Genomic DNA, 15,669 nt, shown 5'->3' with positions numbered 1-15,669 from the left:
GCTCAGGCCACATGACCGGGCACACCCATCTCCTTGGTGGGTACTGGGGACCCTCCCTGGGCACAGGGTGGCAGGAGGTCTCAGAGACATCGCGCATTGCACTCACCACCGCTGAAGGCACACACTGGCCCCCAAAGAACTGAAAACTAACATGCAGTCACCTACTGTCACTTGGAACACTGGCTCTCAAACCGCATCCCTCGTCGTAACTAAAACAGTGGAGACACTATTCCGCACTGCAGACCTCAGGACCTCGGAACGAAGATGACGTGGAGACCTGGAGGCATTTCGTACAGGTCACAACCAGATGGAAGGCTCTGGCATCACCAAAGTGTGGAGGAGCTGACACGTCCTACTCAGAAAGGAGCCCCAAGAGTGTGGGGACAGATGAGAGGCAGAGACAGAGCAGCAGCTCTGAGACGGAGGATTCAGGACAACTAAAGTGAAACTGCAGCCAGGGGACAGCTGGGGACCATCACACTCATTCTTGACTCCTAAATGGCATAACCTGGAGGGACCACGGAGGGACCGGGTAGGGAAGAACTGGGCACTGGCCTGGGCACGCGGCCTCCCTGGTGCCTGCAGTCCGTCCAGGGCTGGCCCCACCGTTCAGCCCCAAGGCTCCGGAGGCTCCAGCAGCCAGCACCCTCCCAGGGGAGGAAGGCTGGCTGGGCTCCTGTTCTCTGCTGTCTGTAGGTGACCCAGGTGTGGAGGAGGCACAGGGTCCCACGGATGCCCCTAATTACCTCGTTAGCAGGGTACGAGGAGGTGGAGAGCTGGTAATTGCATGGTGTCCGAGAGGAACGATGGCAGAAACAAAGGCCGATGTAAAAAGCTGTGTGCACAGCTGTGACTGACCCAGAGCCCTGAGGGCGGGGCCGCAGTGCCTGCCCGCAGAGGGCACACGCTGAGGGTGAACCCCCCAGCAGCCTGTGCCCACACAGCCAGTCCACGTGGAGCCACCTGTGAACGCCATTACGGAGGAACTCACTGAGGAAGAGCCCCGTGACCACTCTGTGCCGGGTGTTCACCACCCAGGAAGACCCAGCCACCCTCCTGTCCCTTGACCCATCTGGACATCTCTCCCGAGCACAAATGACCCAAAGATACAATCCAGCGCAGACTAGTCTCACGTCCGGTGCCCTTGGCAGCAAGGCCGATTCGATGGCTTGTCCGTGCGACTTCCCCAGGCTCCGTGTTCCCACCTGTCATCACCCTCACTGCCTTTAAACCAGGTGCACTGAGCCAGCACCTCACCAGCCATCTGCACTGAGGACGACACCCCGCCACCTGCTGCGAGGACCATATTCTTCAGGTTCCCAAGGGGTGAACCCGGGCCTAGATTTCTGAGATCTGGGAGTCAAGTTCACAATCATGTCCGTCTCGTGCTATGATTCCAGACTTTCCTGAAGCAAGGTCTCCTGGGTTGGGATCTGGGCAAGTGTTTCTACACAGCTCCCAGTAGATTCTGAGAGAAGGCCCTGGCCCCTTGCTCACAGGACACACACGTCTGTCCTCACAGCTACTCCACGGTTCCAGCTATGTCCGCTGCCCGTCAGGCGCAGGCTGAGTGCCCCAGCCCTGATCCCACCCATGTCCAGTTCTGTGGGCGATCCTCATGCCACCTCGCCTGTGAGGTCAAGGACACACCACGGGCTCGGCCCCTCCTGGGGCTCCACTCTGATGCCACGAGGAGGGAGGCCCTGTCCTTGTCCTCTGGGGGCAGACTGGCCGAGGAGTGAGCGGGGGAGCGCTCAGAAGCCAGCCCCCCCGCAGGCTCCCCGACAACTGAGCCCCCCCACGTCAGAGCCAGCCCTTTCATCCCTCCCGTCGCGCTCTCCCTCTCGGACTCACAATGCCCCAGTTCCTTTCGCCTGTTCAGAAGTACTTTCTGAGCCCGGCCGGTGTGGCTCAGTGGACTGAGTGTCCCATGGACTGAGAGGTCCCGGTTCCATTCCTGGTCAGGGCGCATGCCAGGGTTTCGGGCTTGATCCCCAGCAGGAGGCAGCGATGGATGTTTCTCTCACATTGATTTTTTTTTCTCTCTCCAAAAAAATCAACAAAATCATATGAAAAAAAACAAAATTCCCCGAGCCCCCATCTTGTGCCCGGTGCTGTGGGGGCTGGGCGCGGCGAGGAGAACCAGACGGGGCTTCGCCGAGCTCCGTGTGCAAGGGCAGACGCGAACGACACCGCGGCACCGACAGCCCGGTCGGCAGCTGTGACGGCAGCGCAGTGAGGGCAGAGCCATGTGCGTTGCCCTGGGCAGGCGGGTCAGAGGGCGTTCCTGCTGAGACCCAGGTCCGAAGATAAAGAGCAGTGGGCAGGGCCTTGAGGAGAGCAGAGGGGCCGTGAGGTCAGCGAGGCCGGGCCCCGCAGGCCTGTGGTCACCTGTCCTGATCGGCGTGCGGCAGGACAGGGAGGGCAGAAGCACGCGGCCTGTGGAGCCCCGTGGCTGCACCAGGCCGGGCAGCAGGCTCTGACATCCAGGTGACGCTGAGGGGCTGAGGGCTGCCAGGCACAAAGACAGTCTGGGAAGCTAAGGAAAGACTGATTCAAGGAGGCCAGAGGGCTCAGGAGTGGGGAGTGTGGCTCCGGAACCAGCAAGAGGCCTGACTCCGAGCAGTGGGTCTACACAGACGAGCCCTTGGCCCCCAGGGCCTTCGTCCAGCCCCAGAAGAGCACGATGGTTACCAGCACTTTTCCATCCCAGGGACACAGGAGTGTGAGGGAGGCCAGGGGAAAGAACATCACTGTCGTTGTGGTCATCACCTACAAGTGCGCTGTGGACTCACGTTCCAGACACGTGGCTGAAGCGCTATCCTGACCCTCTGCTTTGAGCCCCATGACAACGCTGTGAGGTTCCAGTGCCCCATGTGAGAGGGGAGGGCACCGAGGCAGAGAGAGGCTGAGTCACTCATCCAAGGACACACAGATGATCAGTGATTCAACCTAGATGCCCACAATCGGCTCAGAAACAAGGGGAGGAACAAAGGCACGAACCAGAGGAGTGTGCAACACAGTAACTCGTACTAGCTACATAACAATGATCAAACGAGTGAGGCGAGGGTCAGGAGACATAGCAAAGGGCTTCCAAGATGAAAGAGGTCCCCAAATGAAGCTTTGCAAGCCGGAATCTGAACTTCAGTGACAAGCATTTGTGACACTTCAGAGAGAAAAGTCTGGTGAGTAAGGTCCTGCCAGGATGTTTGTTCCTTTAGAGACCACACTGCATCTGGAACCTTAGGAGTGGCGGGCTTGGGAGGTGCTCGGTGGGGCTCGGATGTGTGGGGTTTTGTGGTGCCCAGTGCCTGGGGCGGCCCGTGTGCCTTTGCTAGTGATGGCAGGTGGCTAGGCGCTGACCACGCACGCCCAGACCTGGGAGCACCGAGGAAAAGAGACCCTGATCTTAGACTGCTTACGTCTGACAACATCAGGAACGGCCAGGTAACGCTTCAGCTAGACTGGCTGAGAAAACGTATAGATAAAATGAACTGCATTTCTTTTAAGAACAGAAGAGCAAAATGATGGGATGACGGATACAGATGCCAAATGTTTCTAGGCACTAAGGACATCAGAAGGACACGGGTCAGACCACTCTCAGGTGGCTGGTTACAGCCTAAGTCACCTGGGAGAAATGGTGTTTTTTTTATTTTTTATAGTTATCGCATATAATTCACTTGTGACAAGGTAGCAAACAGCAGATATGCCCTCACATATTGTCACCATAACACCGGGACCTTAAAGCCCATTAGTTTTCTTTCTTAATTTTGTTTCTTTTTTAATTGAATTGAAAGAGGAAGGAGGGGAGAGAGAAACACTGTTGAGAAAGAACCACTGATCAGCTGCCTCCTGCACGTCCCCTACTGGGGATCGAGCCCAAAACCCGGCATGTGCCCTGCCCGGGAATCAAACCAGCGACCTCCTGGTGCATGGGACGACACCCAACCCACCGAGCCACACGAGCCAGGGCTCTTTCCATAGTCTTGAACCATTTTCCAGAGTGTCGGACAGAGGAGGGACCTGTGCCTGCTCACTGTTCCTGAACACGTTCTGCTCGTGTGTGATGGCGCAGACAGACAGACAGACGTTGGCAAACAGCCCCCTGTGCCCTCTCCTGGCGGACAGTGCTGGGTCTCAGCATCTCCTGGGACAACAGGGATTCTAGCAGAGGTGCTAGCTTTGCTTCTCAGGATCTGCTGAATCTACACAACTTCAAAACCAGAACTTCCTTCCGCGAGAGGTTGCTGAGGGGCCATTCAATATTTCAGCACCAGCTCCCTGTGTACACGCGCGTAGGTGTTTGGGGCGAGGGCTGTTCTGACAGGCGTGTGTGTAGGTGTCAGAAGAGGTTTGGTGACGACGACTGACTCAGTGTTCCCTTTCAGAACTGAGGACTAGGAAAGCAGGCAGAGACCTATGATTAAGACCTCATTTGAGGACATTAACTACCGATTTTCTTTTCCTGAAAAGCGGTCAAGTGAAGGCACAGAGATAAGGTGAAAGTTCCCTCTGGCACTGCATGGAAGTAAGTGCCTGGCAGCCCCAGCCCGGTCCTCGCTTCGCAGACACCGGCGGGGCCCGCGTGCTGCGCGACAGGTGAGGCAGGCCTCCGCAGGCGGCGGGACGGCTTGCGCATGCTGGAGGCCCGCACAGACATGGATCACCCAGGCGGTGAGCACCGGACAGCGGGACAAGGAGCTGAGTGCCAGCCTTGCACTGCCCACACAAGGAGGGACCCATTCTCTCCCTGAACAGACGAGTTTCCGAGGAGACACCTCAGCTCAGAACAGTCACTGTGACCACAGCACGAGTCCCCGCACTCCGCGGAGTTTAAGGGACTTTCTGTTCAGTCCTCAGAAAGCAGCAACTGGCATTTGCTTGAGCCCTGACTGAGGTGTGGAGAATCTGTGGGCTCCCGGCCGCTTGCCCTGAGCACAATGACACGGTCCATGTGCGGATTAGTTGTAAGTCACTCTCCGCCAGGGTGACAAGATCCCCCAGATAAAAGGAGGTACCTGCTGTATCCCCGCGCACCCGTCTGCATTAGCGAGGCAGGGGTGGAGTGGGAGGATGTAAGGACTGTGGAGAGAAATGCCTTCAAAAGAAGGGCATAACCACGGAAAAAGTGGCTGCAACAGAGTGGTGACACGGCCAGAACAGAGCGCGGCATTGTCCCGGGCGGAGTAATCCTGTGACACACTGCTGTCACTCACCGCCGGCTCCCTGCCTCGCCAGCCAGACATCAAAGGCTGCCCCATACCATCTTACACGCTCTTTATCGGCTAATCAGCCCATTCTTTCCTCAATAAAGCCTGTTAAACCCCCTGCCCACAGGGGCACAGTCATCCTGGTGCCCATCTGCCAGTGAGGGTCAGCAGCGGCAGGAGGCAGCTTGCTCTCTCCCTGGTGGCTTCTCAAGGTAAGGACAATGCTGGCTCCAAGTCGCTCCCAACCGCCTCCCTGCCTCCCGCCCTGCTTTCCAGGATCTGGGGGAGCCGAGGACATGCCCGTCTGAAGAGCTGTCTGGTTAGCACTTGCTAATGAAACTCCCAGTCATAAAAGTAGATCACCTGTGACAACGAACTACTGGGACCGCACCAATGTGTGGGGAAAATAAACAAATGACCCTCCCGACCAGTCATCACCTGGCATGTCACTTCCTACCTTCTCAAAGTGTGGACCTTTTAGAGATGGTGACAGCATGGTCAGGCTTAAGGTTACAAGGAGGTCACTCCCGGACCCAAGTGTAGGCCTCATGTTTTGTCACATGCTCAAAACCAAAGTTCATGTGCACAGACAACAGCTACCCCGAGCCCAAAGATAGGGACCGCCTCGGGTCACTACGCCCTGAGCACGAAGCCCGCGCCGGGGTGCCCGCCCGCCCGATGAGACGGGGCTGTCTTGGGCTCTCCCGGGCCGCGCAGAACAGCAGCCCGTGGACAAACCCCGCCTCACAGACTACTGCCCTAGAACGAAAGGCAACAACCATGCTTCTTCCAAACTCCAAAGCTGGAAGTGGAACTGGGCAAGATTCCACCCATTGTGAAGAGCCTTGTGGATGCCAAGTCCCCAAGCAGATCAAGCCCGAGGCTCTGGAACCCTGACTCCCCTGATTTCTAGCTCTGTGTCCTAAGGGGCCTCATCTGCATGGCCCTTATGGTTCAAAGGCAAATCACATGTACTGCTTCATTTTGGTTCTCCAAACCACCCTGCGTAGTGAGAAACAGATTTCCTTCTCCCCTTTGTCGCCAAGGAAAGGGAGGCTCTGAGAAGTCTGGCAAAATACAGCCCAGAGCTTACAAGCTCACACCAGGTGGGCTGGAACTGAAGTCCCCATCCTGCGACTCCCAGACCAACAGCCGTGCCCTACACCGGCAGTCCTGCTCCCACCATCATTTCACACCAGAGAAACCGGGCCGGACAAGGCAGGGCATCAGCCGCACTTCCCTGTGACGGCGCAGGGCGACACTGTGCGGGAGGGGCATGCTGCCCGCACGTGGATGCTGGCATTTGTAGTCGACATGCAAACCTAAGGTTACTCAATGCAAACTGCCTGTCCAGAGCACCCAAGGGTTCTCAGGGCTCCAAACATCTGTCAATGCATCCTTCCAACCCACATGCTGCATAAGCGCCGATGGCGAGCCACCCCAAGTTCCTGATGGAATCCCATGTGACCATGGAACCTCAAACACTGGTTCCCGCGAGAGCTGGGTAAAAGAACACCGTTTTTGAGGAGAAAAGAACTTCTGATGAACATCTTTTGCTGAGGGAGACCATCTCGGGACCTCCTGATATTTGAAGACAGACTCAGAGCCCAGCATCCAACCCACAGGGCAACGCTCCTCACCCCGACTCTCCTCTCCAGGACCAGGGGCAGTCCTGGACACGCCTGCCCAGGGAGCAATGTCACTGTGCTTGCCTCTAGGACGCTCGGTGCTGGAGCTCCTGTCAGCACCAAGCACAGCGTCACGGGCGGAAGCCAGCCTGCGGGAGGGGCTGCTTGGGTTGTGCCTGCCTGGCTCGACCAGGTCCAATTTCAGAGAACCCACAGAAGTCCTCGTACAAGCCCCAGAGGCTCCCCAGGGAGAAGCCCCGACTACAGCAAGTCCCCCATTACTCTACGGAGGGGCAGTGAAGACAGCCCAACACATCCGTCTTGCTGCTCCCTGCCACATCTGGACCTGACAGAAGACACCACAGAATTTCTGATGATGCCTTTAAAATGTTACAATTAGGGCCTGGCTGGTGTTGCTCAATGGTTAGAGCATCGGCCCATACGCAGAAGGATCTAGGGTTCGATTGCTGGTCAAGGGCACGTACATGGGTTACAGGTTGGATTTCCTGCCCTGATCAGGCACGTGTGGGAGGCAACCAATCAAAGTGCCTTTCTCATATCTGTTTCTCTCTCTTCTCCTTCCTCCCTCCCTCCTTTTCCACTCTCTCTGAAAAAAACATCCTCCAGTGAGGATTAACAAAAACAACCACAAAAAGTCACAACTGGGTACTTTACTCTCCTGTTCCAAGCACTTGTGATACTGAGGACAGATACTGGTGATGAGTTACCATGGAAACCGAAGACGGGGACACGAAGCACCCAGCGGCCAACCTGTCAGCTCACTGCGAACCTGAACAGAGCTCCACACACCCAGCGGCCTCCCAGCCGCTCGTCACAGAACAAACCCAGTACACCCTACCTCTTCACGCTCGCTTTCCTCTTCTTCACAGTCGAGACGCTAAGGTTTTTGGGGGCGTCTCTCAGCCCGAAGCTCTTAGCCACATGGCCGAGGTGCAGCAGCCGGATGTGAAAGATGTGTTTCAGCTCCCGAGGGTAGGTGGCATAGGCCCGGATGAAGGACTGCAGGGCTGCAAGAGAAATGAGGGCGAGGGAGGCTGTCAGGTCGGGGTCCTGGGCAGAACACCTTGCCAGGCCACGACAGCACGCGACCAGGAGTACAAATATACTGGAATCTCAGTCTGTACTTGTGGTTTTTAAAATTCCTCAAAAAAACCCCCTACCCACTAGGCTCCAATGATCACTTGAGTGAACCCAGTATTCTTCCAGACTTCACTGCACAGTTCTAATAACCCCAGAGGAAGGGCCTGTTTTCTTCTTTAGTCCTGGGCCCAGCACAGTGCCTAGCACACACAGTGAATGAAAACGAATGAGTGAAGAAAGCAAGACATGATCAATTTGGGATTTCATTTTCTTATGAAAAATAAAATCATTAAACTTTTATATTAGAAAAAAATTCCCTAAGTAAATTTTATTTATTTTTCAATGGTTAATACATGCAAATATTACAAAATTCGAAAGGTTCAAAGGCTTCGTGACTGTCCCCAAGTTTACCAAGAAGAATGACATTACTGTGTCGCCTCCACCACAAGCCCCCTCTAGCTCCCCACCCAGAGGAGGCACTGGCCCCACTGCAGGGTGCTCATGGAGCTTTAAAACCAAGTTCACTCTCAAGTGGCCAGGACTGACTGGCACAGTGCTTCTTACTCATTCAAAGAATGTGTGAAAGGAAATGAAACCTAATTTTTTTTTTAGAGAAAGAAGGAAAAGAGAGAGAGAGAAACATTGATGTGCGAGACAAACACCTATCAGTTACCTCCTGCATGAGCCTAGACTAAAGACCAAACATGCAACCCAGGCATGTGCCCTGACTGGGAATCAAACCACCACTTGGTGCATGGGACAATGCCCAACCAACTGAGCCACACTAGCCAGGGCGTGAAACAGAATTTTTAAAGGAGAAAGAAAAGAATTACATTTCTAAAATAGTCCACAAAACAGTTCACCCCTTGAGGACTGCTAGCAGTTTAGAGATGTTCATCAGACATCCTATCATGAAAGTTTCAGTCCTGTTTGTTTGTTTATTTATTTATTCTTTATTGATTTTTATAGAGAGAGGAAGGGAGAGAAACATAGAAACAATGATGAGAATGAACATCAACTGGCTGCCTCCTGCACGCCCCCACTGGGGATCGGGCCCACAACCTGGACCTGTGCCCTGACCGGGAATCAAACTGGCGACCTGTTGGTGCACAGGTTGTCACTCAGCCACTGAGCCACACGAGCCGGGCAGTTTTGGTCCTATTTTAAAGTGTAGGAAATGGTCCTTGTCCTACACCCAGACCAGGTGAAGGCCAGAGAGAAACCAGACTCGGTCCCAGGAAGGTGAAGCTCCGGCACCTTTACCCACATTTCTATTTTTTTTTAAAACAAATTTTTTTATTGATTTTAGAGAGGAAGGGAGAGAGAGAGAGAGAGAGAGAAACATCGATGAGAGAAAACATCGATTGGCCGCCTCCTGCATGCCCCCGACTGGAGAACAGGCAACAACCTGGGCACATGCCCTGACTGGGAATCGAACTGGTGACCTGCTGGTGCACAGGTACTCAGCCAGTGAGCCACACTGGCCGGGCCACTCACATTCCTTTGAGGAGAGATTTCCTGTAGCTGTTCCCCATAGAATAGCTTCCCCCAGGGTCTCGCAACAGTGGAAATGCAGCAGCGGCCCTTTCTCACCGCAGGGCAGGACTGCTCCGGAAAGCGGCCTCTCCGTCACTGCCCACTTCACTTCCCAGCCTGGGCTTCTGCTACCACACGGAGCCCAGCGCCCCAGCGCCTGGCAGAAGCAGGCACTAAATACCACCTCTCTCACCCTGGCTCCTGAGCCACTGGACGGGCAAGTTTGCCCGCAGCTTAACCGTAATATCCCAGCAGCACCTGGAGATTGGCGTTTATGAACAGTAATAAAAAGTGTCATTTTAGCAGATCAGCTCCTGGAAGGATCCTGGGAATCCATCAAAGCTCTATTTACTGAGCAAAGTGAACTCCTTTTCCCAATCGATGAGAAATAATAACCAAGGCAACTCCTCAGCACCCCTCTCTTAAGTCTGTACTTACTCCCCTTTTTAATAACGGGGGACTGGCTGCTTTTTCAAAGGAAATCTTTCACACTTCCAATGGCCCATGCAGTCTGGAGGGCTCTGACACAGGCCTCCAGACAAGCTCCCTGGCCCAGGAGCCCTGGCCTCTCCTCTGCCCCTTCCTTTCCCCAGCCACCAGCATTCACTCGTCTAAGAAACCAGAGTAAAACCAAGCCAAGCCAACCATGCTAAAAAGAAGTGGCACTTTATTTATTTATTTATCCTAATCCAAGGACATTTTTGCATTTATCTCAGAGAGAGAGAAAGGGAGAGAAGGGGGAAGAGAGAGAGAGAAACATTGACATGAGAGAGACACATCGAGTTGCCACCCACATGACCCCAATCAGGCCGGAGACAAACTGCAACCGAGGTACGTGCCCTTAGCGGGAACCGAACATAGGACCCACTGGTCCGCGGGCTGACGCTCTAACTGCTGAACCAAGCCGGCCAAGGTGGCACTTTTAAAGTGTTACCCAAATGCTGGCCCAGGCCTCCTCATTCATCCCTGTCCTCTGCTGAAGCAGATCAGCCCCCATTTCTACCTTGTCCTCCCCCAGCCTCGTCCCCAAGAGCCTCTGTCCCATGATGTAGGGGCCCAACCTGCATCTTTAAGGGCTAAGGAGTTTGCCAAGAAATGACAGGAAGTGCTTTCTCCCTGGATGGCTGGCTGGGCATTTCACACTGCATGTTTTTACTGAGCCTCTCTGTCCTCCAGGCTCCTGTCTGTCGCACTGGAGATGGTGACAGTGGGCCATCCTCATACCCTTGCATGGACTCCCATGTTGGGATGGTTCAAAGAAGCAGGGAGTTTGGATGCAGACGCCACTGTGTGCAGGACCTTCCCAGGGGCAGGAAGTGGCCCATGTTGGCTGTGTCTGAACTGTAGAAGGAATGGGCTGGGGGGCCAGGACCAGAGGGAAGCAGAGAAGTAATGAAAGCAGACATTTATCTGGGAAGCTGCAGCCAGAGCATGAGCGCCCCATAGCCGCTGACTCCTACTTCCAAGCCAGATGGCTGACGAATTAAGGGAAATCCATTTTAAAATGCCCTGCATGGCCCTGGCCAGTTTGGCTCAGCGGTTAGAGCGTCGGCCTGCGGTCGGGAGAGACCCGGGTTCGGTTCCTGCTAAGGGCACGTACTTCGGTTGCAGTTTGTCCCCGGCCCTGGCTGGTCATGCGGGTGGCAGCCACTCGATGTGTCCCTTCACGTCGATGTTTCTCTCTCTCTCTCCCTTCCTCTCTCTCCCTCCCACTCTGTCTGAACAAAAAATGGAAAAATATCCTCGGGTGAGGATAAAAAAAAAAAAAAAAAAAAGCCCTGCATGGACATTCGCCTCTTTTCCTAGAATCAAACTTATTCCTGGGCGTCTGCTCAGGAATGAGGGTCTTACGGATGACGCCGAGGACCGAGGAAGGAGGAGAGCAAGCTCCAGACTGGCCCCAGAGGAGCAGCACCTGACCGAGCACAGGCACCACCTCCCACCTGCCATCCACAGCCCCAACTACTCGAGGGAGGCCAGGGGCAGCTCGGTACCATTCTCTGAGACAAGGCCTCGGGCCAAAGGCCCTGCCCGCTTTGCATACTCTGAGGGGAGTGGGTGGCCTGCCCCAGTGGTTTGGGTTTTCCTGACTGGAAAGCACCCCTTCCAAGACAGGCGTAACTCCTGCACATGCTGGCCCCAGCTCTGCTGGGAGACCCAAAGGTGGGGGAACAAACTGCAGGACTGGAGACCTGCAGGGAATGGACTCCACTCAGGGGTCTGGAGCTCAAACTTACATTACCACTTGAATCTCGAGCTAAAAAGATGCAAGAAATGAGAGGGGGAAAAAAGGGGGTAAGCGCTTCTGGAAACTGACAACAATTAATGCTGGTTATGAACAGCGACTGGGTCAGAAAATGTGAAAGGAAAACAAATGCATACTTGGCCCAGTTTCCAACTAGTTTTCTGCCACAAAGGCAAAACCCAGCTGCTTTGTTAATTATTCATGAGGTGGGTTCTGAAATGGCATAAAAGGAGGTAAGTCAGAAGTGGGGGATTTGCATATGCAAAAGATTGAAATGCAAAAGATTGCATCACTTATGGGGGTGTGGTGCTGTCCTCAAGTTGTAAATCCAAAGTATTTATAGCGCAATTATGTTTACAGTGCAATTATGTGTAGATCTCCCCAACTCTTCAGAACTCACATCCTAAGTAACAGGAGAGACGTGAAGAGCAAAGAGCTTTACATCCGAAGTGGGGTGACTGAGACCCGCTACATGCAGTCTGTCCCAGGCCATCATCAATCTGGTGTGGAAATCAATTCGCAGATAGATAAGAACAATGATACATTGATTTCCTTCCTGGCATGAAATCGATGGGGAGTGGTCCTATTCCCTCAGTCTTTCAAAGGAAAACAAGTACCTCTGTTTGTTTCTTGGTGTTAACAAGTTCAATGGTAATGATGAGAAAACACAAAACCACATTCCCTAAGGATCAGTTACTGTAATGTGCACTCTGAGGACCCAGACACCTTAAAATAGTTGTGGTCTCCCTAGAATATCACAAATACCTCTGGCACCAAAACAGAGGATGCTAGTATGGGTTTGATTTGGTTCTTTGCATTGCAACTTATTATTAAACCTGAACTCCTGCAGCACAGTGCCCAGCTATGTACCCCACAGCAAGCTGAGTCTGCCTAACTTTCTCCAGCTGACCGAACTCTGCAAAGCTGCACTGTGACATTACTCTATTCCTCTCGAGCTGTGTCCCAGAACAGCTCTGAGGCAGGTTCTTTGGAAAACCCATAGGTACTGTAGAATCCACTTCAGGGAAATGCCAAGATTCTCTACAGACTGCTGTCAGAGCCCGGGCTGGAAGGATGCATAATGATTAGGTGTCAGCGGTCACGGGGCGAACACTGGCTCACCTTTCACCTTGCGCAGTTGACCTGCTTTCAGACCCTACGGCACATAATAGGCACTGGGCAGTACTGGCTGACTCCCCATGTTTACCATCTATTTCCTGACGGCCACGGTGGCCCCGTAACCCGTCCCCCAGCTTTCACCCTTGCCCCCCAGACTGCTCTTTTAAAGCCTCTGTCAGACCACACACAGCTCTGCTCCAAGCCCTCTGGAAACTCCTGTATCACTCGGTGACATCAGGTCTTCTGTCTGCCTCTGCCCCCTCCCCACCCCCAGCCACGCTGCCTTCCTGAGTCCTGGCACCTCGGCTCCCGCTGCGTAGGCCACCGGCCTGACCTCCCCAGTGTTTGCTCCAGTGCCACCTTGACAGCGGGCTCACTCTGACCCTGTTTAACACGCACCTGCCCTCACAGCCCGTGCCCTACTCCACATCTTTCACAGTTCTGACCACCCTTTAGTAGACGTAATATGTGTATAATTTATTACGTTTATGTGCTCACTGTCGCCCCCCACACCAGAATGTTAGAAAAGTGAGAATTTTTGTCTGTTTTGATTCCTGATGTATCCCCAAGTACCTGGAACAGTGCCCAACTCAACACACATTTGTTAAATGATTTTAAAAATAAATTCAGATTCATAAAAAAGAAAAGAAATGATGCTAAGGTGCCCTGGTGGGTTTGGCTCAGCATGAAGAGTGTCAGCCTGTGGACGGAAGGGCTGAGGGTTTGATTCTTGGCCAAGGGCCTGTATCTGGGTTGAAAGTCAGATCCTTGGCTGTGGTGGGGTCTTGGAGGAGGCAATCAATCAATGTCTCTCTCCCACATTGATGTTTCTCTCTCTTCCCCTCCCTCCTTTCCTCCCTTTCACTCTCTGCAAATCATGGAAAAATATCCTTGGGTGAGGATTAACACAAATAAAAATAAAGGACGCGCCCTGGCCGGTTTGGCTCAGCGGTTAGAGCGTCGGCCTGCGGTCTAGAGAGACCCGGGTTCGGTTCCCGCTAAGGGCATGTACCTTGGCTGCAGTTTGTCCCCGGCCCTGGTTGGTTCGTGTGGGTGGCGGCCACTCGATGTGTCCCTTTCACGTCGATGTTTCTCTCTCTTCCTCTCTCTCCTTCCCACTCTATCTGAGTAAAAAATGGAAAAATGTCCTCAGGTGAGGATAAAATAATAATAAGGAAGGAAGGAAGGAAGGAAGGAAGGAAGGAAGGAAGGAAGGAAGGAAGGACGGACGGACGCTATGGTGTTCATCCACAGTAAGTCCTCACTTGATGTCGTGGGTAGGTTCTGTGGCTTTATGCTAACCCTATAATGAAAATGGCTTAAGTGATAGAGATGAGTTGAGTTCCCACGGCACCTTATCAAAGTCATAACAAACATGATGGACAGAAGGACGTTTTCCGAGGACCTGCTGCCCCGGTGGGCCAGCCAGGCTTTCTTCTCGGAGCGGCAGAGGACTGCCTAGGGCTGTGGCTCTCCCAGCACGGAGGGAGTCTCGTTAGCACCGGAGTCACCAGCTAAGACCCACAGGCTCCACCACAGGCCAGTCAGCTCCCTACTCAGCTGCAAGCTCAAGTCAACTGAGTCCCACCTAAGGCTCGGTGATCCCAGGAGACACTTGGCCTATAAGGTCTGAGTGCTACATAAACGCCCGGCTCCTCTGTGAGTGCCGAGGAGCTGGGCTCACGGTCCACAGCTGCTGCTCGGCACCGCTCTTGCTCCTTCTCCTTTGTACTTTTACACAGGCCCCGCGTAGGTCTCATACTGCCAGCCCTTGCTTCATCTCTAATTTCCATCTCTACAACTATTTCTCATGACATGTCATATCTCTTCCATCCAGTTTTCAAAGGAGAAGAATGGATCGCTAAGACCCACATTGCCGGGTCAAAGCTCCAGTCCTGACGTAAGCGGAGATAAAGCCTCATTTGTGCAGAGCAGGGGAAGGGTGAAGCTAACATTCAATGTCACTTTGAAGCCTCCGTGCCTTTTCTGAACCCTGCACGTTAGGGAGACTGAAGGCTTCTGCTGGTGAACAGAGACGCCTGGCTGGCCCCTCGACCTGCTGGCGGTATGCGGGTGGAGGTGAGGGCAGTGATCTCTGCCGGGCTCGCCACCCACACCCACCTAAGAAAACGACTGACCTCTCTTGGCCCAGGAGACCGTCCCCTCACTGGAGTGCACGTAATCTTCAAACACTGTCTGCAAGACCGTGGCTCGCTCTCGGATTTCCTGGGGGCCAACAGCCTGGGATTTCTGGGAGGGTGATGGGAGGATTAAAGGAGAGACAGAGTCAGAGTCAGGAATAATGAAGCAGTTTATAATAGATTTAATAACAGTAAAATCACACAGTAACCACCTAGGGGCCAACAAGGGTAATCCTTTCAATATTACTAGGGAAAAAAGGGAGCTATAAAGATGTTCAAGTCAGGCAAAGAGAGGATGGCTTTGTGATGAAGCAGATCAGCTGTGTCTATTTATTTACTTATTTACTTACCTTTCTTCCTTGCCTCTTATCACTCATGTTCAAAAGGAAAGTCCACTTGGAAACACTCTGGAATTTTCCAGGTCCCACTCAGGCATTTAAAACATTCCGAAGCGAAGCTGTTTCCAAATGACTCTTGCTTCTCCTAATGAGGCCCCGTCCTCTCCCTTCCCTCCCCGTCCAGGAGCACGGCAGCTCCCCTGTGCAGCACCACGGCAAGCTCCTGCGGTTCAGCCCCTCACGTCCAGGCCTGCGCGGAGTGCCCAGGAACCTTCTCAGGTGGGGGCAGTTCTCGCAAACTCTCCCTCTGTGACCAGCCCCACCTGTATGCACTGAAAGACCCGGGGGGGG

The 15,669-nt window shown here is 53.7% G+C and overlaps 1 protein-coding gene across 1 annotated transcript in view; it reads right to left on the bottom strand.

The window, feature by feature from the left end:
• DDX31 (DEAD-box helicase 31) overlaps window positions 1-15,669 on the bottom strand; it is a 71,810-nt gene that overhangs the window by 9,739 nt on the left and 46,402 nt on the right. Inside the window, exons 18-19 of the mRNA XM_036262124.1 lie at window positions 14,978-15,089; window positions 7,698-7,866 (exon numbers count right to left, since the gene is read on the bottom strand). Of these exons, the coding sequence (XP_036118017.1) occupies window positions 7,698-7,866; window positions 14,978-15,089 (281 nt within the window). The remainder of the gene's footprint in view (window positions 1-7,697; window positions 7,867-14,977; window positions 15,090-15,669) is intronic.

The sequence above is a fragment of the Molossus molossus genome, unplaced genomic scaffold (genome assembly GCF_014108415.1).
Source record: "Molossus molossus isolate mMolMol1 unplaced genomic scaffold, mMolMol1.p scaffold_m16_p_14, whole genome shotgun sequence".
Classification (NCBI taxonomy): Eukaryota; Metazoa; Chordata; class Mammalia; order Chiroptera; family Molossidae; genus Molossus; species Molossus molossus.
Note: the sequence above shows the minus strand (reverse complement) of the source record. Positions and strands in the feature narration are given on the sequence as shown.